The sequence below is a fragment of the Bufo gargarizans genome, chromosome 6 (assembly GCF_014858855.1).
Source record: "Bufo gargarizans isolate SCDJY-AF-19 chromosome 6, ASM1485885v1, whole genome shotgun sequence".
Taxonomy (NCBI): Eukaryota; Metazoa; Chordata; class Amphibia; order Anura; family Bufonidae; genus Bufo; species Bufo gargarizans.
Genome location: NC_058085.1, coordinates 377,651,247 through 377,677,738, shown reverse-complemented (window position 1 = coordinate 377,677,738; position 26,492 = coordinate 377,651,247). Strand labels below are relative to the sequence as shown.

At 45.2% G+C, this 26,492-nt stretch overlaps 1 protein-coding gene across 3 annotated transcripts in view; it reads left to right on the top strand.

Moving 5' to 3' along the window:
- Positions 1-26,492, top strand: part of LOC122941242 (alpha-2-macroglobulin-like protein 1) — a 154,059-nt gene that overhangs the window by 18,817 nt on the left and 108,750 nt on the right. For all 3 annotated transcript variants that reach the window (XM_044298324.1, XM_044298322.1, XM_044298323.1), the window contains exons 13-16: positions 2,435-2,492; positions 2,566-2,708; positions 19,384-19,533; positions 20,220-20,399. In XM_044298324.1, the coding sequence (XP_044154259.1) occupies positions 2,435-2,492; positions 2,566-2,708; positions 19,384-19,533; positions 20,220-20,399 (531 nt within the window). The remainder of the gene's footprint in view (positions 1-2,434; positions 2,493-2,565; positions 2,709-19,383; positions 19,534-20,219; positions 20,400-26,492) is intronic.

Sequence of the window (26,492 nt, the reverse complement as noted above, 5' to 3'; positions counted from 1 at the left end):
GTGTCTTGTTCAGTGGTGGTCGTCTTTCAGCCTTTCTTACCTTGGCCATGTCTCTGAGTATTGCACACCTTGTGCTTTTGGGCACTCCAGTGATGTTGCAGCTCTGAAATATGGCCAAACTGGTGGCAAGTGGCATCTTGGCAGCTGCACGCTTGACTTTTCTCAGTTCATGGGCAGTTATTTTGCGCCTTGGTTTTTCCACACGCTTCTTGCGACCCTGTTGACTATTTTGAATGAAACGCTTGATTGTTCGATGATCGCGCTTCAGAAGCTTTGCAATTTTAAGAGTGCTGCATCCCTCTGCAAGATATCTCACTATTTTTGACTTTTCTGAGCCTGTCAAGTCCTTCTTTTGACCCATTTTGCCAAAGGAAAGGAAGTTGCCTAATAATTATGCACACCTGATATAGGGTGTTGATGTCATTAGACCACACCCCTTCTCATTACAGAGATGCACATCACCTAATATGCCTAATTGGTAGTAGGCTTTCGAGCCTATACAGCTTGGAGTAAGACAACGTGCATAAAGAGGATGATGTGGTCAAAATACTCATTTGCCTAATAATTCTGCACTCCCTGTACACACAGTGATGTCACAGTACAGGATAATACACACAGTGATGTCACAGTACAGGGATAATACACACAGTGATGTCACGGTACAGGGATAATACACACAGTGATGTCACAGTACAGGGATAATACACACAGTGATGTCACAGTACAGAGATAATACACACAGTGATGTCACGGTACAGGGATAATACACACAGTGATGTCACAGTACAGGGATAATACACACAGTGATGTCACAGTACAGGGATAATACACACAGTGATGTCACAGTACAGAGATAATACACACAGTGATGTCACGGTACAGGGATAATAAACACAGCGATGTCACAGTACAGAGATAATACACACAGTGATGTCACGGTACAGGGATAATAAACACAGCGATGTCACGGTACAGAGATAATACACACAGTGATGTCACAGTACAGAGATAATGCACACAGTGATGTCACAGTACAGAGATAATACACACAGTGATGTCACAGTACAGGATAATACACACAGTGATGTCACAGTACAGGGATAATACACACAGCGATGTCACAGTGCAGAGATAATACACACAGTGATGTCACGGTACAGGGATAATACACACAGTGATGTCACAGTACAGGGATAATACACACAGTGATGTCACAGTACAGGGATAATACACACAGTGATGTCACAGTACAGAGATAATACACACAGTGATGTCACGGTACAGGGATAATAAACACAGCGATGTCACGGTACAGAGATAATACACACAGTGATGTCACAGTACAGAGATAATACACACAGTGATGTCACAGTACAGAGATAATACACACAGTGATGTCACAGTACAGAGATAATACACACAGTGATGTCATAGTACAGAGATAATACACACAGTGATGTCACAGTACAGAGATAATACACACAGCGATGTCACAGTACAGAGATAATACACACAGTGATGTCACAGTACAGAGATAATACACACAGCGATGTCACAGTACAGGGATAATACACAGTGATGTCACAGTACAGAGATAATACACAGTGATGTCACAGTACAGAGATAATACACACAGTGATGTCACAGTACAGAGATAATACACACAGTGATGTCACAGTACAGGGATAATAAACACAGTGATGTCACAGTACAGAGATAATACACACAGTGATGTCACAGTACAGAGATAATACACACAGTGATGTCACAGTACAGAGATAATACACACAGTGATGTCACAGTACAGAGATAATACACACAGTGATGTCACAGTACAGAGATAATACACACAGTGATGTCACAGTACAGAGATAATACACACAGTGATGTCACAGTACAGAGATAATACACACAGTGATGTCACAGTACAGAGATAATACACACAGTGATGTCACAGTACAGAGATAATACACACAGTGATGTCACAGTACAGAGATAATACACACAGTGATGTCACAGTACAGAGATAATAAACCCAGTGATGTCACAGTACAGAGATAATAAACCCAGTGATGTCACAGTACAGAGATAATACACACAGTGATGTCACAGTACAGGGATAATAAACACAGTGCAGTCATCATATACTCTGAATTAACCCTATAATGGCACATGGTGGTATAATGCTCCAGCACAGGGATAATGCAGACATTAATGCTGTAGAGAAGGGATTATGCACACAGCAGAAGTAGTTATGGGGCTCTAAATGGCTCCACTCAGTATTTCTATTCCCTGATAGCAAGCAGAGATGTGGCGATGTGTATGATGGGGTTCTAGAACCTGTCATTATACTGGCAGCTCTGTGGACGGCGAGGGTGTGACTGTCGTCAGGACATCTTCCACTTGTCTCCATTCTCGTTCCCTTCTCTTTCAGGGCCTCGTCAATACCGGGATAGTCCTTGGAGGCCAGAAGACGGTGAAGAAGGCAGAGGGTAAGTCCTCTTATCTGCAGGCGCCTGGCGTGTCCTCCGGGCCCTCAGCTTCTATGTTTCTCCTGTTCTGCAGGCCTCTCTGGATCCTTCGAATTCGCCGTTCCTGTGGAGAACCTTTCTCCATCTGGAAAGTTATTGGTTTTCACGGTGTCCCCGTCTGGTGGAATCGCTGCAGATACAACAGAGGTCCAGGTGCCATCTTATCTGAGACATAAGGCAAGTGCGGGTCCCGGGCCCATGTGGGGACGCGGAGCAGGTCACTGTGGGGAGGTGTGGGAAGTCGTCATCACGCTTACTGCTGCTGGGAATAGGGCTTGGAATAATGGAATACCGCGTTTTTAGGGTCTTTGGGGGGTTCTGTTACAGACGTCTAAGGCGACTTTCACACTAGTGTTTCTATTTTCCGGTATTGAGATCCGTCAATGGGGACAAAACGGAACAGAACGGAGCGCTCCAGAATGCATTCCGTTCCGTCCTCATACCGGAGAGCAGCGTGCTGCGGTTTGCTTTCCGTCCTGGGATGCGGAGCAAAACGGATCCGGCATGACACAATGCAAGTCAATGGGGACGGATCCGTTTTCTCTGACACAATAGAAAATGGATCCGTCCTCCATTGACTTTCAGTGGAGTTCACTTGAATGGGGCCACAATCACGGAGATGCGGAATGGAAGCACGGATTGGAACCCCACGGAAGCACTATGGAGGTGTTTCTGTCCGCGCCTCTGCACCGCAATAAAATTTAACTTGTTCTAATTTCTTGGCGGACGGATCACAGACCCATTCAAGTTGAATGGGTCTCGATCTGTCCCGGCCGCCAGTGCATGGAACGGATGCACAATGTTCGTGTGCAAGAGGCCTAATGCGGTATGCCAGACCTTGCAGGGGATTATATGTGAGGTCACGGTGTGAGCGATAGGTGGGCCGAGGTAAGTACAGTTATGGTTACTCACGGTTACGTCGTCCCTGGGCGGCTCACATAAGTGATGAGGAGGACGGCACAAGGACTCTCTGGGACACACTCTGGTGCAAGGGACACCGGCCAGATGTGGGTTTGAGGCGCCCTTGATGGTCTGTATTAATGTGCCAGTGGCAATGTCCCTTGTAGTCGTGACGCCAGTACCTTTTGTGGAGGTACAACCATTTACTGTAGTGTTAATTGAGGAACTTGAGACTGAGACAAGCAGGATGAAATCCAGGGTAGAACTTTACTGAAGAGGACTCCTGATAACAGTACATCCAAAGTGTTAAACAGTCTCCTGGTACAGAGGTAGCTCTGCTGACAGGTCCTCTGCTGACAGGTCCTCTGCTGACAGGTCCTCTGCTGACAGGTCCTCTGCTGACAGGTATAAATGTCCCTCTCTAACTATTAAATGTCATGAAATCGTAGATGGGTAGAGGACTTCAGGGCTGGTCCTGGTGATCTCGGTTCAGGCTGGTGAAGTTGCCTGAGGCCGGTGACTCCTTCACTTGGAAATCCAAAGGTCCTAAGGCACTAGTAGAAAATGGCCATAACCCTTTGGGGGGGTCTCCTTTCTTTAGTATTTTCTGAATAAATGGAGCAGAAATAAACTGTCTGAGAGCCCAAGACTGCAGGCTGCACACAACTGATCTGGAACTTTCTCTGCCTAGAGACTCGCTGACTAGGCCTGCGCTGAATTATATATATGGGAGGCGCTATCTCCCCCTAGTGGTGAGCTCAGTGTAATGCGTTCTAAGACACCTGTTAGCAGGGATTATGCACCAAAATGTATTGCAGCTTAAAGCAGGCTATATAAGGCATAAAAAGCAGAATACAACAACTTTGCAGGACCCACGAGGGTAGTGGGGCGCTGCACTAAGAGTGATGCAGATTAATGACCTCAGTTATAGGGTGTGGTGGGGTGTATATCTCAGTCCACTGCAGGTGTCCCCCGGGTCCCAATCAATCCTCAGTGTCTGAGAGGAGAGTAATTGGAAAGGGAGCCTGCGGAGACCTTGTGTGGTCCCAGCCAGGATGGCTGGGGGGCCGGAAGCCTGAGTTTTGGGGGGAGCAGCGACGCCTGAAGAAGAGAGGTGTCGCACAGTCAGAGTATCACCCCAAGGTATTGTGTGGTCACCATCTAGAGGACTGGTGGACCGAGACCCCAATGGGCTGCATTGGTCACAGCTAGGAAGCGTCTGACCGCATGGCTGAGTGAAGCCGAATAAAACCCCTGTATAGTGAGCGCCTAGCCGGGCAAGGATTTCTTGTTTTTGTGTTGATGTAATGCATTGTGATATGAAGCTGCGACTTCATGGTGCCACGTGACGCCAAACGTGGAAGTGTGATGAGCGGTGTGACAAATAACGCACCGTCTGAGCTGGGAAACCCCTGTGTGACGAGAAGTCACTGCCGACCCTGAGAGAGAGATTCTTCCTGAAGAACTAGGTTATAGTCCCTGCTGACCTAGGGCTATGGATGGGTCAAAGTTCACATCCTGGATGGCCATTGGTTAAAACTTTGCAGATATTGGAATGTGAAAGGGTTAACACTAAAGTTCTTGCTGGCCTAAGGTAGTAAAATGGTTATATTAAAAGTTTAGGGTAATAAAGGGGTTAAAGGGATATTATTGATTATTGAAAAGTTAGATTCGGCTGATTCGCTGAATTTTACAAAAAAATTTGCTTTGTGACGAATCGTCACGAAGCGCATTTTTTTGTAAGTAGCGGGTGCAAGGACAGGGAGTTGCGATGGTGCTGCTCCCATGATTGTACCCCTCAGATGCCGCTTTCATACATGATCCCCCTATGTTCATAAACAAGCATGTACAGCCCTAAATCAGGGTGTCAGAGCTGAACCCGGACACACCCATAATTTCACGCAGGCGGCCCTCCTGATGTTCATCAGCATCTCATGCGCCGATGCCCTCCCTTGCCCTGCGCTGGATCGCACAGGGCAAGGGCTCTTTATTTACAATAACACACTGCCAGGCGGAGGCTTCCACCCAGCAGTGTGTTCGGTGACGTCACCGGCTCTGATAGGCGGGCTTTAGCGCTGTCCGAACCGTTTTACAGGCTAGGGCAGTGCTAAAGCCCGTCCATCAGTGCCGGAGACGTCACCGCCTGGCAGCCCCGTGGAGAGCCCCGGTACGTCACCAGAACTCCAAAAAATGCCTTTGCCCTGCGCAATTTAGCGCAGGGCAAAGGAGACAGGAGAGCATAGGAGCAGGAACTGCTCCGATGCTCAAGTCAGGGGGGCTGCCGGGGTGAAAATGGAGGGATGTCCGGGTTCAGCTCTGAATCCGGAAAACCTCTTTAACCAATTGCGTGCACCTCTAACTAAAAGCTCTGAATAATCGGGCACTGCCGCACAATATGAAAGAAACAGCCACCCTCGTACCCGCAGTGGGTGCACTGAGGACTAGTTAGTTTAGGCATCTTAAATGATCTGCCAGGTGTATAGTGCACCCTATGTGACCATTTCACCTGTATAGGTTGGTCCCTGGCACTTACAACTGTGGATCTCCACGTGTGGCTCAGCTCTCCCTCATGAGAGGCCTCCAGATCTACTACATCGTGCCTCCATTTGACAAAAGATCTATCAATCAGAGAATCTTGCTCAGCCATGTTGCATATAGAGTGGACACTGGTTTAGCTAGATGTCCTCTTCTCCCCACCGCCTCCACAGGACCACATTCCAGCCTCCGTGGACCCTTACCAAATTGAGTAAAGCAGGCATGTCTGAGCTGGAAGTATCTATACAGGCAATGTTGGGGGAAATTACATTCCTGCTTCAGACTATTAAAAGACCTGAATAGACCCTTGTCATAAAGTTGTGTGAGATACCGCAGACCTTTCTGAAGGCCAAAGTTCAAAGTCTGTTGGAGAGAATAATTCTGACAAATCTTTATTCCTCCATATCGGCACATACGGCGACCATCTCTCTCCACCATCCACGCTCACCCACTTAACCCAGATCGCCACTGGAGCAGCCATAGTGGGGTATAAAGGCGCACTGCATATGCTCCCTTCCTCTACACTAGGTTCGTGAGACCCAACCAGACCAGCTTCCAACACCACCGCTGGTTTGCTTGCATCGACTCTGGTCCACCATGTCACATAGCTCAGTTGTACTGCCGCATAGTAGAGGGAAAGATTCGGCAGCGCCAAGCCTCTCCGCCCATACGGCACCTGAAGGGTATGTCTCGCTATTCTGGGACAGAGTTTGCTCCACAGAAAGGGGGCAAGCGTCTTATCCATAAGAACAAAGTGTCTCTTGGGTAACGTCAGCGGTGCCGCTCTACAGAGATATAACAATTTAGGTAGGAGGATCATCTTTCTAGCATTAACACGGAGTCAGTGGCAGATTCTCCCGTGCCTCTATTTTCCTAGTTATATACTCCATGGTGGGAACTACATTTAGCTGGTAAAACTTTGCGGCCTCCCTATGGATAGTAATCCCCAAATACTTAAACTGCTCTAACACTTGGAGTTTAGGCTGCAATGAAATATGGATGGGATCAAAATCATTAATCAAGCAGAGACTCGACTTAGCCCAATTTAGCCGCAGACCAGAGAAACTACCAAACTCATCTACGGTGTCCAAGAGGGCGTTCAGAGAGCTGCCTGGGTTCGCCAAGTATACCAACATGTAAAGGGAAAGTTTCTCGGTTATACCCACCACCTCCCAGCCTTCTATACATGAGTTAGAAGAAATGAGTAGGGACAAGGGCTCCATTATCAGTGCAAAGAGTAGGGGGGAAAGAGGGCTACCCTGTCTGGTGCCCCTGTCAAGGGGCGAAGAGTCAGAGACATATCCATTTACCTTGACCCTGGCTGTGGGAGACTTATAAAGTAGTTGCAACCAGCGTAGGAAGTTCTGGGGGAAACACATCCGTTTGAGCATAGCCCACATAAAGTCCCACTCCACTTATCTAATGACGCTAGGACCCTCATACCCCTATTGTCATGTTGTCCCTGGAGATTAGTATATAAATGTCTCAGGTTTATGTCAGTGGTATTCCCTGGCATAAAACCCGACTGGTCCACTCCCACTATAGAGAGGATCACCTCCCTCAATCGCAATGCCAGTACCTTTGCCAGAATTTTAACATCTAGGTTTAGGAGTGAGATAGGTCTGTAGGAGCTATATTGGTCCAGGGGTCTTCCCAGCTTGTGTATCATCACAATGGTAGCCTCCAAAAAGGAAGGAGGTAACGGGCTATATTCGCTGGAGTACAGTGAGCTTTAGAAGCATATAGTGCAGAATAGTAGGAAGCAAATTGGCGACAAATATCTCAGGGCTCAACCAGAAATTCACAAATTCTCATCATTTATATATCACTGACATATTCCACAGCGCTGTACAGACATTCTCATCACTTATATATCACTGACATATTCCACAGCGCTGTACAGACATTCTTATCGCTTATATATCACTGACATATTCCACAGCGCTGTACAGCCATTACTATCACTTATATATCACTGACATATTCCACAGCGCTGTACAGACATTCTCATCCCTTACATATCGCTGACATATTCCACAGCGCTGTACAGACATTCTCATCCCTTATATATCACTGACATATTCCACAGCGCTGTACAGACATTCTCATCACTAATATATCACTGACATATTCCACAGCGCTGTACAGACATTCTCATCACTTATATATCACTGACATATTCCACAGCGCTGTACAGACATTCTCATCATTTATATATCACTGACATATTCCACAGCGCTGTACAGACATTCTCATCACATATATATCACTGACATATTCCACAGCGCTGTACAGACATTCTCATCACTGATATATCACTGACATATTCCACAGAGCTGTACAGACATTCTCATCCCTTATATATCACTGACATATTCCACAGCACTGTACAGACATTCTCATCACTAATATATCACTGACAGATTCCACAGCGCTGTACAGACATTCTCATCCCTTATATATCACTGCCATAGTACACAGCGCTGTACAGACATTCTCATCACTTATATATCACTGACATATTCCACAGCACTGTACAGACATTCTCATCACTTATATATCACTGACATATTCCACAGCGCTGTACAGACATTCTCATCACTTCTATATCACTGACATATTCCACAGCGCTGTACAGACATTCTCATCCCTTATATATCACTGACATATTCCACAGTGCTGTACAGACCTTCTCATCACTTATATATCACTGACATATTCCACATCACTGTACAGACATTCTCATCACTTATATAGAGCGGTAACCATGACAGAATAGAAGCGGGTTTGTCAGGGTGTAACTCATGAAATTGCTTAATCAACCGAATCGCATGGACCTCTTCAACTGACACCCGAGACCTCTCCTCAGGACCGTAACCTTTCCAATGAATCAGATATTGTAACCCTTCTGGAATCCAGAATTCTTTTTACCTCAAATTCTGTTTCACCTTCTACCTCCACCGGACCAGGAGATTTCTACGAAACCAGAGGAGTAACATATTTCTTTAAGAAAGATTTATAAAAATACATTGTGAATTTTTTTAAAATATGATGAGATGGGTTAGACAAAAGGTAGCAGTGCTTGTTTTGTATAATGGTCCGGCCATCTTAAAACAATAGAAGAGCAGTCATCAGTCGATATCTGTAGTGCCTCTGAGTGTATAGGGTGTGGTGGATACTGATAGATCAGGTGGAGAAAGGTTAGATCAGGGGATGCGATAGGCTAACCCAGTGATAGGCAAACTGTGGCTCTCCAGCTGTTGCAAAACTACAACTCCCACCATGCCCTGCTGTAGGCTGAAAGCTGTAGGCAGTCTTTGCATGCTGGGCGTTGTAGTTCTGCAACAGCTGGAGAGCCGCAGTTTGCCTATCACTGGGCTAACCTAAAAAGATGTGTTTTTAGGGAGCGCCTAAAACTGTAGATGTGAATTAACCTTATTGTTTGGGGTAGGGCATTCCAGAGAACTGGTGCAGCTCAGGAGGTCTTGCAGACGCGAGTAAGAGGTTTAGATTATGATGGATGTTAGTCATAGAATTTAAGACAAAAAGACACAGGATTGATAACCTCTAGAATTTTGTATGGGACAATGACATTCGGCGCAGTAACTGTGGACAGTAACACCCAGATCACAATCTTCCATTGAGATCATGGAAGATCTGTGATAAAATCCTGGAGATGGGTGACCAAGGCCTTTTGTGAATAGGCAACGGACACAACTCTCCATCAGGACAAGATCTGGGGGTCTTGGACCTCACTCAAGTTTTACACAGCGTAACTTTAGACATAGTAGGCCACCAATAATGCCTAGAAACCAAACTGCTAGTGCCCTCAATCCCTGAATCTCCACTTAACACAGAGTCATGTAACTCAAACAAGAAAGGGATATGAAACCCTTCTGGAACAAAAAAATTACCTGTAGGAGTACCCTTAGCTACCTGAATCCAATTAGCGGAGCTCTTGGAGGCCAGTTCAGGAGAAATTGTAGAAACCACAATATCTGCAGGTAAAATCATAACTGGCTTAGAGTTTGGGGCTTGACTGGCGTAAAAGCTTCTGGCAAGGCATCAGCGTTGATGTCCTTGGAACCCAGTCCATAGGTAAAAACAAAGTCAAAGCATGTAAAAAACAAAGCCCAACGTGCCTGCCTAGGGTTGAGTCTATTGACAGACTCCAGAAAGGTCAGATGTTTGTGGTCAGTAAGGACCTGGTGTCTAGCCTACTGTAGAAAATTAGGCCATTCTTCAAAAACCCACTTAATAGCCCAAAGCTCATGTTTGCCTATGTTATAGTTAGCTTCAGCAGCAGAACATTTTCTAGAGCAGGCATGCTCAACCTGCGGCCCTCCAGCTGTTGTAAAACTACAACTCCCACAATGCCCTGCTGTAGGCTGATAGCTGTAGGCTGTTCGGGCATGCTGGGAGTTGTAGTTTTGCAACAGCTGGAGGGCCGCAGGTTGAGCATGCCTGTTCTAGAGAAATAAGCACATGGCTTCAAACAGGTGAAGGTAGATGTGTCCTGGGATAGAACCACTCCCACCTCAGAAGCGTCGGCCTCCACAACGAAAGGTCTATTCTGATCCAGTTGGGTAGGAATGGGAGCTTCGACAAAACATTTTTTCAACTCTCCAAAGGCAATTGTAGCTTCCGGCTTCCAATTAGCAACATCTGCACCTATCTGTGAGAGGCAACGACAGAATTTTTTTAATACATTTTCGATAATAATCGGCAAAGCCCGAGAATTGCTGCAAAGCTTTGAGAAATTATGGTTGAACCCAGTCCATAATCGTCTGGATCTTAATTGGGTCCATGCAAAAATAATCTGAGGATATGGTATACCCCAAGAATGGTACCTCCTTGACACCAAACAGGCATTTTTGTAATATATTGTCACGCAGTATCCGTCGGACAGCCTTAACATGACAAACATGAGCATTCAAATCAAAGGAGTGCACAAAAAAAATCATCTAAATAGACAACCAAAAATGTTCTTACAAATTCTCGAACGCAATAGTAGCTTGCCCTGGGGATGGGGTGATGCTGCTTTATGTTGTTCAAAAGAGCTGTGGTGCCTATGTTCGTGTTTGCCCACGTCTTATTTTGCTCTTGCACATTTTGCACAAGGTAATGTTTTTGTCTTAAGGCAGTGTGGAGAAAAAATTCCAGACAAGAGATACTTGTGCAGAGGTTGCGGCAGCTGAGCTCGGCTTAGCTGTGGCACGTTTTGGGCCTAACCCACCCACAGTGTCAGCGGCATAGGCGTGCGCAGCCTATTGCATTAGGGTGTGCACCCTAAAGCACAAACACAGACGCAGCACGCGCACGTGTGTATGTATATATATATATATTATATACACACACATATATCTACACAAATACACTCTGTATACATACATACAGACTTTCACTATTAATATAATGAAGGGAGAAGAAATCATTTTTAAACTTACCATATTTTTCGCCCTATAAGACGCTCCTGCCCATAAGACGCACCTAGGTTTTAGAGAGGGACAATGATAATAAAATAAAAAAATCATTACACCTCAGGTCAGACCACCAATCAGACTCCCAATGTCAATAAGACCCCAATAAGACCTCAGATCAGACCCCAATTTAAATTATCTCCAATCAGACCTCAGATAAGAGCCCCAGTGCCTCATATCAGCCCCTAGTGCCCCATATAAAATAAAAAAAAACACCTTTCCTGCTCCAGACGCTGCACTCTGCTGTGTGGGCGTGCACAGAGTGAGGTCACAGCGTGGCCTCACACTTTGCGCAGCCTTCACAGTGGAGCACATGAGGACCAGTCCAGGAAGAGGTGAGTATAGCGCTTTCAGCGCTTCCTGGCCCTCTGGTACTAAGCAGTGCAGCACAGGGTTGACAGAACCAGTGTTCCCTCTAAGCCTTGGCAGCTGCTAAGCGGGATCGGCTCAGAGCTGGGTACAGCGCCATCAAAGGTGGGTGATAGGAAAACCTAAGATAATTGTCACATCAAAGAGCATACAAACCACTGCGCCATCCCATATAATACAGTATAACACCTGCACCATCCCGTACAATATACATATCTTACATAGAAAAACTAATAACCAAGAGGCTAAACAAAACTCTGTTTCTGACCCTTATGTTAAAACATAACTTTCATTAAATTGCTCTAACACCTAAACAACTAAAGGAAAAATAAAGAATTTAAAAAAAACCTGCTTTTTCTCTAGATGACCTTATGTTAATAGTAGTGTTAATAGAGTCTCAAAGGTCTGTAAAAATAGTGTAGCTGTTTTTATAGACCCTTGAGACTCTATTGCCACTACTTTAAGGTCATCTAGAGAAACAGCAGGTTTTTTAAATTATTTTTTTCCTTTAGGCAATCAAATGAAAGTTATGTTTTAACATAAGGGTCAGAAGCACTATTAGTTTTTCCATTCATAAAGCTCCACATTGAGCTCCCACCCAGCAGTAGATAGAAGCCTGCAGGACACTTCACCTTGTCACATTACCTGGGTACATGGTGATGGCTCCATTCCTATGCTGTCCCTGGCACTTCAGCAGCAGCAGGGGTGGCGCGCTTCCTGTTTTCATAACTGAAAAGGAAGCTACTGCTGCTGTGTTCAGCTCCCGAGAGAAGGGGGTGTGAGAGAATCAGCCAATGGCAGGGCAGCCAGCTGATACTGGCCAATCAGCAGCCTCCTCCCTAATAACAAAGCTCTGTAATGTACAGAGCTCTGTTATTGGAGATTTCAGGCATCAGCTGTATTGCTCTGCTGCCTGCAGTGCCGTTCACAGTGCTCAGTGAACAGTGAAATCGGCGGCTCAGCGCACATTGTAAACCTCAAGTCGGCTTGATTAGGATGTGCCCAGGCACACCCGGCACACCCCGTGCGCACGCCTATGGTCAGCGGCACTACCAGATCCCAAAGCAGACATGGCTAGGGCTGTTTTTTGGGAGGTATGTGACCTCTGCTCTTTATTGCTGCCACTGCTCAGCACCCTGATCCGGCTCCCAGGTCCTGTCCAGCACACAATGGTCATTGGAGTCCTCCCCCTCCCTGCCGCCTCTATCAGACTGTGGGATAACACGGTGGGTTCTTGGGCCCCCTTCTCTTGCTTTGCATTTGCCTTGACTGCCACTGTCGCTGCCCCCAAAGCCAATTCTGTGATTAAGCCAATACCATGGCATGTGAGAACCTTTCTACTTCCTCCCTCGTGCTTTTCCCGCCCGTCAAGATATGTATTAAAATGGCATTATTAAGATTTGGGTCCGTCCATCATCCAAAAAATTATATAGTTGAGAAAGAACTCGGTCCAAACTGTTTTGCTCATCCTTAATCGGCAGCCTCCTTCTCCACCTCTTCTTCATGGCAGTACAAACACTGACTTCTCTCAAGTCATCAACAGGAGACTCTCTTGACTATCTGCTGTAAGGAGTGGTGGGGGTTTTCTTGGAAGGAAGGCACTCTTCTAGGAAGGGGCAGTGAAAACTGAGAGGACTCCACTTAAGGCCTTCTCTGGGGCTGCAAGACGAAGGAGAAGGACTAAAGCTGGGACCCCTGGCTCCATGGCAGACTCCAAAGTCATCTCTGTCATCCTGCTGTGACTGAGAGGAGGAGTGAGCCATCTAATCCACAATCTCATCCTCTTTCTCCTCCACTATGATGTTGCCTCTTTCTGAAGCCAGGGACAACTATGGCCTACTACTGCGAAGGAACAGCAGGAGGAGCTAGAGGACAGGAAATTCACCTACACCTGCAGCCGCCCGCCTTTTATCGGCTGCAGTGCATTCTGAATCTCGGGAGCACTGGCGTACCATCTCATTGGCCCCGGGCTCCGACATCAGAATGGGCCACCCGGCAGCAGCAGCGTGGGCAAACAGTGACACAGCCTCATGGAATTCTTCTGCCAGATAGTGAAAAGTGTCCTTGGTGTTGATGGTTTTACAGTGCGAGGCAGGGTCCCTGTTATCATGATGCCAGCACCTTGCGGCGCACATGTAGTGCAGGATGCAATGAGGAGACAGTTGTGCAGAGGAATGTTAGAATTCATACAAACAGTTCAGGACAGATCTTACTGACAGACGTTACACAGGAATGTAGTCTCCTCAGATGTTACCGATATCACAGCCACACAGGTGATCATCGCCCAAGAGTGGCCTCTTTAAAAAAGTTGAAGCAAACTTCCTTACTCTGCACTTTGCTAACTGACTTGCACCTTAGCATCCAGTGAGGTGTAATACTTTACTTTAGGCAATACCTCGCAACCAATAAGGGTGTTCCCCTCCGTGGCAGGCATATACTTCTGCTACATTATTTGTACACTTTGCTTGAGATGTGGAGAAATACACAGGTTTCCCAAACTGTGCGGTGTGTGCTCAGGCACCAGAGGCTTCTCCTGAACACAAGTGCCGTAGGGTCAATAAAGTCCCTTGTAAGACTTTCTCTACACGTCTCCAGGATCTGATCCTGTCACGTTCCGCCTGTAATAGGGATATAGCAGGATAGCGATGAGGCGCAAATACACCGGCCAGGACACTCACATGAAGAGTCAGGATCTTCTTCTTTATTGAGTTTTTATTTTTTTTGTCAATAAAACCATAAAACAACGTTCATCAGGTTAAAAAGACTCAATGCTTAATGTTGCGCTTGTTATTTATAGTCAAACATAAACTACCAACTGCACAGGGGGAGGGGCGCTTCCACAGGTGCTCTCTAATTTACGTAAACCTTATTTTATTATAAAAGTTGTGATCAGACTTAAAGGGGTTCTGCACTTTGTTTAAACTGATGATCTATCCTCTGGATAGATCATCAGCATCTGATTGGCGGGGGTCCGACACCCGGGACCCCCGGCGATCAGCTGTTTGAGAAGGCAGCGGCGCTCCAGTAGCTCTGCGGTCTTCTCACTGTTTACCGCTGGCCCAGTGACGTCACAACTAGTATCAACTTACCTGGGCGGGGATAAGCTCTGTTCATTTGAATGGAGCTTAGCCCCGCCCAGGTAAGTTGATACTAGTCGTGACGTCATTGGGACAGCGGTAAACAGTGAGAAGACCGCAGAGCTACTGGAGCGCCGCTGCCTTCTCAAACAGCTAATCGGCGGGGTCCCTGGTGTCGGACCCCCGCCAATCAAATGCTGATGATCTATCCAGAGGAAAAACTAAAACATGATTTTTTTTGCTTCAAAAAATAAATCATTGTGTAAAACTTATCGCCACATCCGTGACAACCTGCTCTATAAAAATACCACATGATCTAACCTGTCAGATGAATGTTGTAAATAACAAAAAATAAAAACGGTGCCAAAACAGCTATTTCTTGTTATCTTGCTTCACAAAAAGTGCAATATAGAGCAACCAAAAATCATATGTACCCTAAACTGGTACCAACAATACTGCCACCCTATCCCGTAGTTTTTAAAATGGGGCCGCTTTTTTGGAGTTTCTACACTCTGGGTGCATCAGGGGGGCTTCAAATGGGACATGGTGTAAAAAGACAACAGTCCAGCAAAATCTGCCTTCCAAAAACCGTATGGCATTCCTTTCCTTCTGCGCCCTGCTGTGTGCCCGTACAGCGGTTTACAGCCACATATGGGGTGTTTCTGTAAACTACAGAATCAGGGTCATAAATATTGAGTTTTGTTTGGCTGTTAACCCTTGCTTTGTAAAAGTAAAAAATAAAAATAAAATGGAAAATCTGTCAAAAATGTGAAATTTTTCAATTTAATCTCTATTTTCCATTAATTCTTGTGGAACACCTAAAGCTTGTAGTTTATAGAATGGGGTCATTTTTGGGTGGTTTCTATAATGTAAGCCTCGCAAAGTGACTTCAGACCTGAACTGGTCCCTAAAAATTGGGTTTTTGAAAATTTCTGAAAAATTTCAAGATTTGCTTCTAAACTTCTAAGCCTTGTAACATCCCCAAAAAATAAAATATCATTCCCAAAATTATCCAAACATGAAGTAGACATATGGGGAATGTAAAGTATTAACAATTTTTGGAGGTATTACTATGTATTATAGAAGTAGAGAAATTGAAACTTGGAAATTTGCATTTAAAAAAAAAAAAAGGTAAGTTTGGTATTTTTTTTATAAATAAAAAAGATTTTTTTTCACTTTATTTTATTAGTGTCATAAAGTACAATATGTGATGAAAAAACTGCCTCAGAACGGCCCCTGGATAGGTCAAAGCATTTTAAAGTTATCAGCACTTAAAGTGACACTGGTCAGATTTGCAAAAAATGGCCAAGTACGTAAGGTGAAATAGGGCCGAGTCCTTAAAGGGGTTTTCCCACTTTGCTAAATCAGCCTGAGCTGCAGTCACTCTGCTGGTAACTTCCTGCTTTTCTGCAGATAAGGCTGGGCGGGCTTAGGCAGCTAGAGTGAAGGCGGCCACGCCTCCTTATGACCTCACACTGAGAGCTGATTCCTGCATGCTCATTCATGTGAAGACTATGACTTATCAGGCTCACTGGCTCCCGGCAGTGTCTGTGAAGCTTATCTCTCCTGGTGTGGATTGCTATCACTCAGTTGCCCCCAATTTCCATAAAATGCATGCAGTTGCCCCCAGTTTCAATAAAATTCATGCAGTTGCCCCCAGTGTACATAAAAGGCATACAGTTGCCCCCAGTTTCCATAAAATTCATGCAGTTGCCCCCAGTTTCCATAAAATTCATGCAGTTGCCCCCAGTTTCCATAAAATTCATGCAGTTGCCCCCAGTGTACATAAAATTCATGCAGTTGCCCCCAGTGTACATAAAATTCATGCAGTTGCCCCCAGTGTACATAAAATGAATACAGTTTCCCCCGTTTGAATTCCAGATGAACCCCCTTTATTTGCACATATTCAATAATCGTTGGTGGATTAGTGGGGCAGTAGAAATAATGCTTACCTATTAGGAGATAGCATCCCGGTCCTCCGACGTCCGTCCGCTCACTCCGCTGACTCGCCCGAACTGTTCGGATGCCCGCGCATGCGCAGCTCAATCTCAGACGCGATTTATATATTGCGCATGCGCGGAATCCTGAAAGGGATAAGACGTGCGCGTTCACGTCTTACAGCATAGGCCGGCCGCCGTTAGAAAGGTTAGGATTTTGTGCGCAGGCGCGGCACATCGATGCGGCCGAGATGAGGCCGTATGCCTTGGATACCAGAATAAACAAACAGGAGTGAAAGGAGGATTTTTAGGACGAATGGTAAGTTTTTTTTAATGACATGTATTATAAGAAATGTTCAGTGGGGGGCATTTATTTAATGTATACATATTTAATGAAGTGGGAATACCCCTTTAAGGGGTTAAGTCCATGTCCTGTGACAGGTAGTGATGCACAAACATCTGCCGGGACGGTTCGCGAACACGATCGTGATAAAATGTTCGCGAACCGCAAGTTTGAGGCTGGTCTCATTCAGTTTAATGACAGGCGAACCTGAAAAACCTTCAGCTCATATTTGCAGCCAAAAAATAATTACAAGAAGCGCACAGATCGTCCCACAACACGGACACTGACACCAGATGTGTTATTCCAATTTGTGATCTCCATTCATTATTTTTTTCAATGCGAAATATTGGCAATATAATTTTCGCGTACGCGCATGCGCAAATGCACTATAAAGAAAGTATATTGGTATATAACACCCCGCTTCAATATGTTTTTTTGGGGGGCGACTGGTATATCACACCAGTAGAAATTATTTGTCCCAGTAACGCTTGTCCCTCTATATACCTGCAGTATCGCAGCAGAACCGCACGCGACTGCCGCACAATACAAATGCGCTGTAATATACCGTCTAACATAGAAAGTATATTATAACATTGTACACGGAGGACAATCCATTAGAATATACATAAAGATAAAACGTAACCTTTAATAATTTTACTATGAGGGTCCATTCACATGTCCGTAAGTGTTTAGCGGATCCGCGAAACACGGACACCGGCAATCCACATTCCGCACATCGCCGGCACTATAATAGAAAATGCCTAATCTTGTCTGCAATTGCGGACAAGAATAGGACATGTTCTATTTTTTTGTGGAAAAGGAAGCACGGATGCGGAAGTGCAAATCCACAAATGCGGATGTGGATCCGCAAATGCAGATGCGGTCAGCACAGTCCGGCCCTATTGAAAATTAATGGGTCTGCACCGGTTCCGTAAAATTGCGGAACGGATGCGGACCCATTTTGCGGACGTGTGAATGGAAAAGATATCCCTCAAAATTAAAATAAATTAAATTATTAAAGTTAAGCAAAAAGCATAGATGTGGTGTAGGCACAGTTAGATTTCCATAATCTCACGATGCGCAAGCTCGCGCATGCGCAGTTCCTTCCCTGAGGCTGATGCCAGAACGGGGAAGGAACACTATACCGGCACTGCGCATGTGCGAGATCGCGCATCGCGAGATTACGGCAATCTAACGGTGAAGATAGGAGGAGATTCGGAGGACATAGGCGGTGCTGGGCTCCTTCACAGGCGGGCGTGGCTGGGCACCAGGAAGGTTAGTGCAGCCCCTTGGGTTCATTACCAGGCTAGCGGCGATCTAGCTGTGCATGTCCGCAGCTCTATAACCAAAAAAGAGGTGACAGAATCCCTTTAAGTGGTCATTCCTTCTCCTCTATTCAGTCTGGCCTCACCCATCATGCTATGCGGTTGATAGCTCCTTGTTTGTGGAAGTCCTGGTGTTGGTTCTCTCTAAGTTCCTGCTCGTCCGCATACTTCTGGAAGTTATGTTTTTCTTTTTTGCTGTTTGTTGTTTTCCCCGACCTGCTCATATTAGGCCTGAGGGGGTCTCCTATTCCTTCATCTGGGAAGGAATAGGCCATCCGTGTCCTGACACTATCTGCAGGGCCCTGTTAGGGTTATATAGGGCTTAGGTTCCTGCGTATGAACATTCCTACCATCAAGGTCTCTTCATACTGATAGCAGTCAGGGCTCGGCGTAGGGACTCAGTGTGACCATTTCCCTTTCAGTAGGTTCCAGGCCTAATACCTTTACCCTTCCCATCTGTGTTCAGCGTGGAGTGTATTTACTGCGCCGTGACAGATCCATTCTCTGGAGATGTACTGTCTCCATCTTGGGTGGTACCAGGCCCAGGATGAGCTGGTCTATCAGCCTCACATTTGTGCTTCCTTCTCCTAGCCCTAAGCTAGACTTCAACTCATACTAGCTTAGACTGGAAATGGCTCTAGAATGTTCTGCCCTCTCTTATGCAGAGGGTGACACCAGCTCCATCTAGTGGTGGCTAAGAATCCCGTGATTACTATGTGCATGCAGTAAATACAGCATAAAAATACATTACACAGAAATATACTATTTGTACTTTCTTTTTCATTTTGCAGTATAATATGACTCTCGGAGCAGGATGCTGCACTTCTAGTGGAGAATGAGAGTTTTCCTTTGTATCATAATGTGTCTGCTGTCTTGCCACTTCCAGGTCAGTCTTACTTTCTCGGAGGAAGAAGTTCTGCCCGGATCAGATGTTCAGCTGCATCTTCAGGCCAATGGCGGTTCGATGTGTGCGCTGCGTGCGGTGGACAAGAGCGTCATACTAATGAATCCCACAGCTGAACTGACCGAGAGCAAGGTACGGACAAATCATAGTAGAGCAGCGCGGCGGAGCACTCTGTTCTCTCAAAATTCATGTTTTTTTATTTAATTTTTTTTCAAAAAAGTGGTGAAACAATGCACTCAATAGAGTGGGAGAACTTTGTAAAGAGGCGAATTCCTGCTCCTTGTTCTGCTGCTGCTTATTTACTATCACAGCTCTGCTAAGCAAGGGGTCACCACAAAAACCACAGACAGTGGAATACATAAAGAAGTAAGGGCCCCATAGCAAGAATCAAACCATCCCCCCCCCCCCCCCCCACACAGGACAGAAGGGTTTCCACCTAAACCCCTTTCAATGACCCTTGGGCCATTTTTCCACTGCCTCGTTTGCTAAACTTTGTTCCTTTAGAGGGCAGAGTCCTGACCAAGTTTTTACCCCCAGTAGAAGAGGAGATAATCCCAACTAAGACTGGGCCCCCTCTTGCCCTGGGCCCCATAGCAGTTGCATGGTCTGCCGCTATGGTAGTTATGCCCCTGACCACAGAGAAAGATCTGATAAAAAGGGAGAAGCGCAGGAGAATGAGGGCTTCAGAATCTCTTACAGATCATAACATCTGAGCTCAATGTGCCCCGGACATGACAAAAGGACCCCCTTAACCCCGTAAAAATTATAGTAGGAATAATAATATCACATGATAATTCCTTCGACTCTTTGGTTTACAGATAAAGAACCTGGTGCCCCCGAAACGTACATACATATATTCCCAGGCACCGGACTATGACTACTGCCAGGACAGAAGCAGAGAGTCAAACACTGTCGACAGTGACACTACCAACAGCTGGGAGAGGTGGGGAGGGTGGGCTTACCCCGAGAAGAAGAAGGACTTCCAGAACATCATTCAGGTAAGAAACATCATATGACTAACTCCTTATAATGTACATCTAGACACTGCACAGTACCACTTCTCCTGTCCTGTATACCGGGTGTAATCCTCAGTATCTGCTCTTATTCTGTGTATATATATACACTGCACAGTACCACTTCTCCTGTCCTGTATACCGGGTGTAATCCTCAGTATCTGCTCTTATCCTGTATATATATACACTGCACAGTACCACTTCTCCTGTCCTGTATACTGGGTGTAATCCTCAGTATCTGCTCTTATTCTGTATATATACACTGCACAGTACCACTTCTCCTGTCCTGTATACCGGGTGTAATCCTCAGTATCTGCTCTTATTCTGTGTATATATATACCCTGCACAGTACCACTTCTCCTGTCCTGTATACCGGGTGTAATCCTCAGTATCTGCTCTTATTCTGTATATATATATACACACTGCACAGTACCACTTCTCCTGTCCTGTATACCGGGTGTAATCCTCAGTATCTGCTCTTATTCTGTATATATACACTGCACAGTACCACTTCTCCTGTCCTGTATACCGGGTGTAATCCTCAGTATCTGCTCTTATTCTGTATATATATATATACACTGCACAGTACCACTTCTCCTGTCCCGTATACTGGGTGTAATCCTCAGTATCTGCTCTTATTCTGTATATATATATACACACTGCACAGTACCACTTCTCCTGTCCTGTATACTGGGTGTAATCCTCAGTCTCTGCTCTTATTCTGTATATACACTGCACAGTACCACTTCTCCTGTCCTGTATACTGGGTGTAATCCTCAGTATCTGCTCTTATTCTGTATATATATACACTGCACAGTACCACTTCTCCTGTCCTGTATACCGGGTGTAATCCTCAGTATCTGCTCTTATTCTGTATATATATACACTGCACAGTACCACTTCTCCTGTCCTGTATACCGGGTGTAATCCTCAGTATCTGCTCTTATTCTGTATATACACTGCACAGTACCACTTCTCCTGTCCTGTATACTGGGTGTAATCCTCAGTATCTGCTCTTATTCTGTATATACACTGCACAGTACCACTTCTCCTGTCCTGTATACCGGGTGTAATCCTCAGTATCTGCTCTTATTCTGTATATACACTGCACAGTACCACTTCTCCTGTCCTGTGTACCGGGTGTAATCCTCAGTATCTGCTCTTATTCTGTATATACACTGCACAGTACCACTTCTCCTGTCCTGTATACTGGGTGTAATCCTCAGTATCTGCTCTTATTCTGTATATATACACTGCACAGTACCACTTCTCCTGTCCTGTATACCGGGTGTAATCCTCAGTATCTGCTCTTATTCTGTATATATACACTGCACAGTACCACTTCTCCTGTCCTGTATACCGGGTGTAATCCTCAGTATCTGCTCTTATTCTGTATATATAGACACTGCACAGTACCACTTCTCCTGTCCTGTATACTGGGTGTAATCCTCAGTATCTGCTCTTATTCTGTATATATACACTGCACAGTACCACTTCTCCTGTCCTGTATACCGGGTGTAATCCTCAGTATCTGCTCTTATTCTGTATATATACACTGCACAGTACCACTTCTCCTGTCCTGTATACCGGGTGTAATCCTCAGTATCTGCTCTTATTCTGTATATATACACTGCACAGTACCACTTCTCCTGTCCTGTATACCGGGTGTAATCCTCAGTATCTGCTCTTATCCTGTGTATATATACACTGCACAGTACCACTTCTCCTGTCCTGTATACCGGGTGTAATCCTCAGTATCTGCTCTTATTCTGTATATATATACACTGCACAGTACCACTTCTCCTATCCTGTATACTGGGTGTAATCCTCAGTATCTGCTCTTATTCTGTATATACAGTACAGACCAAAAGTTTGGACGCACCTTCTCATTCAAAGAGTTTTCTTTATTTTCATGACTTTGACAATTGTAGATTCACACTGAAGGCATCAAAACTATGAATTATCACATGTGGAATTATATACATAACAAAAAAGTGTGAAACAACTGAAAATAGGTCATATTCTAGGTTCTTCAAAGTAGCCACCTTTTGCTTTTGATTACTGCTTTGCACACTCTTGGCATTCTCTTGATGAGCTTCAAGAGGTAGTCACCTGAAATGGTCTTCCCACAGTCTTGAAGGAGATCCCAGAGATGCTTAGCACTTGTTGGCCCTTTTGCCTTCACTCTGCGGTCCAGCTCACCCCAAACCATCTCGATTGGGTTCAGGTCCGGTGACTGTGGAGGCCAGGTCATCTGGCGCAGCACCCCATCACTCTCCTTCATGGTCACATAGCCCTTACACAGCCTGGAGGTGTGTTTGGGGTCATTGTCCTGTTGAAAAATAAATGATGGTCCAACTAAACGCAAACCGGATGGAATAGCATGCCGCTGCAAGATGCTGTGGTAGCCATGCTGGTTCAGTATTGCAGCACGCCAGACCTGCAGGGTATTGCGATAGTGAGGTCACGGTTATGGGCAATCGAGGGTTACTCACTTTTTGGAGGGGAACCCTGGGCAGGCATGCGGCAGTGAAGGAGAGGTAGACACAAGTTCCTCTGGGGCACACTCTGGATGTGTCGACCAGACCTGATGGTATGTGAGGTGCCCTGGATGTTGCAGGTGTTTTGAGTGCCTGAGGCAAGGTCCCTTTAAGGATCGTGACGCCAGTGCCTGTAACGGTGGCACACCGATTTATAGCAGTAGTAATAGAGTACACAGATGGTATGGTGAACCAAACGTTGCTTTACTTTGGAAAACAGTCCAACTTTGTACAGACAGTTGATAATGATGCAGTCCCTTATATCACAAATGCCACAGCAGGTTTACTTCACAATATGGCAGGTATAAATCTTGCAAGATACTTGGAGGGCAAACAGTTAATGCTTCGCAGAACTATGCTGCACTATCCCCTCAGCTATTCTAGCTGGCTGGATCCCAAGGCCCGGATGCCTAAATGCTGGCTTTAATCCTTGGTAATAAATCTTCCTCCCGCATTGACCCTTGCTTCTATCTTAAAGTACCTCTGCCTCTCAGCTTACTTCTCTGAGCTGGTTGTTCTGTTCCTGTGGTGCGGGAAGCTGCAGGTTTCTCCCAGGAGGTAGATTCTTCTTCTGGGGTGACTCTACTGAGCTAAGCTTAGACTCAGGAGCTTCAGGCTGACTATGTTCACTTTTAGCCACCTGGAATGAACTAACTCTCCCCTGTCTGGGCCTACCTATATATACCTAGTGCTCCTCTAGCTCCCTCTAGCGTCTAGGAGGCTAAACTACACCCTGACAGGCCTGACACCCAGATAATACAGGGAAATGAACAGTAAACATTACATTAATGCAATAGACATATTAACCCTTGTGTAGTGCCCACCTTTACCTAGTGGGATACTACATACCCCCACGCTATGACGTTGCCCGTCCTCGGCGCAACATAAAGGGGTCCGTCCAGCTGGAAACTGCAGCCTAAAAGACAAAATGGAGAACAGGCATACACAGCAATCACCACAGTAGCAATATAAATATAACAAACAGTTTCACTGGAAAGTGCGGTGAAAAGGGGCGTCGTTCTCTTCTCTCAGGATAATGTAAGGGAACAGGGGGCGCTGACCTGGTGCAGCGTATCAATAATACCAAGATAGTCCACACAAGAACAAGAACAAATATGAGTCCGTACCCAGGCTTGTAAAGGGTTAAACAGGGGTTTCCCGTGAGGGGCTACCTGGGCCCATAATGTAGTCTCCAAATCTCACAGGTGGGTTCCCCTTAGTGGACCGTGTAGACCTCCTTACTGTCAGAGGTTCTTCCTGCCTGGACTCAGGAGGGTGAGAGGAACTCACCGGTTCTGGAGCTACTTTAGGAGCTCTCTGGGACAGGTTGTCCTGGGGTTGAGAACTAGCAGGGACTGGAGCTGGTACCACCAAGTTTAACCAGGGCGTGAGGAACCAATGAAGCGGATCTTTATCATGGATTAAGTTCTCAACAGCCTGCATAGGATCAATAGGTGAAGCTGGCAGTTCAGCTCAGTAAGCTCCGGCGCAATGTCCTCTGCTGCAGGTTCTCCTTCTATACAAGGCCTTAAACGATTTCTATGTACAACTTGAGAGCCTTTACCTTCTCTGGAGATTTGGTAAATGTGAGCCTCAGCATTAGGGATGGAAGAAATGACATAGGGAATCCTTTCCCATTTACTGTCCAATTTGCTGGTTCGGTGGTTGTTCTTCAACCACACCTTGTCTCCTAGAGCTAGGGGTTCTGCATGGGCAGCCTGGTCATAGTCTCTTTGTTGTCGTTCCCGAGCATTCTCCATGCATTCCTGAACGATCTCTTTGGCATTGAGGAGACGTCTTTGGTGCTCCACTACCCAATCAGTTTTTGGTAGTGGGTTAATGACATCCGGCACTTGCACATCTAGGGAGTGATCCGCAGGCAACCTCCCTTGTCGGCCAAACATCAAATAGAAAGGTGTGTAACCAGTGGAACAATGAATGGTGTTGTTATAGGTATACATGAGCTGTGGCAACAGAGTAGGCCAATCACCCCTTGTCTCAGGGGGTACTGCTCTCAGCATTTCAATGAGAGTTTGATTCATCTTTTCACAGAGTCCGTTACCTTGCAGATGGTAGGCAATGGTCCGGACTTTCTGGCAATTATGCAGCAGGCACATCTCTTGGAACAGCTGTGACTCAAACGCAGACCCTTGGTCAGTGAGGATTCTCTCTGGACAGCCATAGGGCAGCAGGAAATGCTTCCAGAACGCCTCTGCTGTGGTCTTGGCTGTCAGGTCTTTCACAGGCACTGGTACGACAAACTTAGTGAAGTGATCAATAATAGTCATGGCATAAGTATACCCTGAGCGACTCGGCTCCAACTTAAAATGATCAATAGCAACAAGTTCTAAAGGAGTTTTACTTACGATAGGATGGAGAGGCGCCCTCTGGTCATGGCGTTCAGTTCGCCCCACAGCACTAGTGATGAGAGGCAGGGGTCATATTCGAATTCGCAATATTTCGAGAATATTTTGTCGAATATTCGCAAATTCAAAAATTCACGATTTTTTTACTCGAAAAATCGGCAAGGAATTCGAATTTTCGGATTCTAATTATTTATTGCGAATTTTTCAACTTGCAACTATTAGACAAAGAAGATTATAGCACTATATTAGCTAAATTGCTCTATATTCGATTTTTTTAGACTATTCGCTATATTGCTATAACTTCATTTTTCAAATATTCGTAATATTCTAAAATAAGAATATATAGCAATAGATCAATTTAGCTAATATAGTGCTATAATCTTCTTTGTCTAATAGTTGTAATTTTTTTCTCATCTGAAGTTCAGATTGGCAAAAAATTACCGTACAACTATAAAAACAAAAGATTATAGCACTATATTAGCTAAATTGCTCTATATTCGATTTTTTTCGAATATTCGCTATATTGCTATAACTTTGTTTTTTCGAATATTCTAAAACAAGAATATATAGCAATATAGCGAATATTTCAAAAAACTAATATAGAGCAAAATTTGCAAACACTACTACTCCTAAAGTCAAGTATACTGCAGCCTTCTTATTGGCCCACAAGCTAGAAGCAGGGAGGGATCATGTGTACTGATTTAAAAAAATAAAAATCGAATAAAAAAAAAAAAAAAAAAAAGGGAAAAAATTTGGAATATTCGAAATTGCGAATATATATAACTATATTCGAAAAATTCGCGAATTTTCGAAGTTCCTATATTCGCAATAAAAATTCGAAATTCGAATATTCGTGATCAACACTACACAGCACAGGCAGTGCATTCTCGGCACCATTTCTCAATATCTTCTCTCATCCCAATCCAATAGAATTTTCTGCGAATGGTAGCCTCAGTCTTCTGCATGCCGAAGTGTCCGGACTGGTTGTGATACATTTCCAACACCAGACTGGCATCTCGACGTGGTATGAGCATTTGATTTATCCTATCACAGGACACTGGATCCAGACTCCTTCTGAGCAACAGGCCTCTTTGAAGGAAGAGTTGGTGGCGATGTCTCCACAGTCTCGCTAGTTCTGGGTCTGCACTCTTCCTGCGGATTCTCCCACTGGT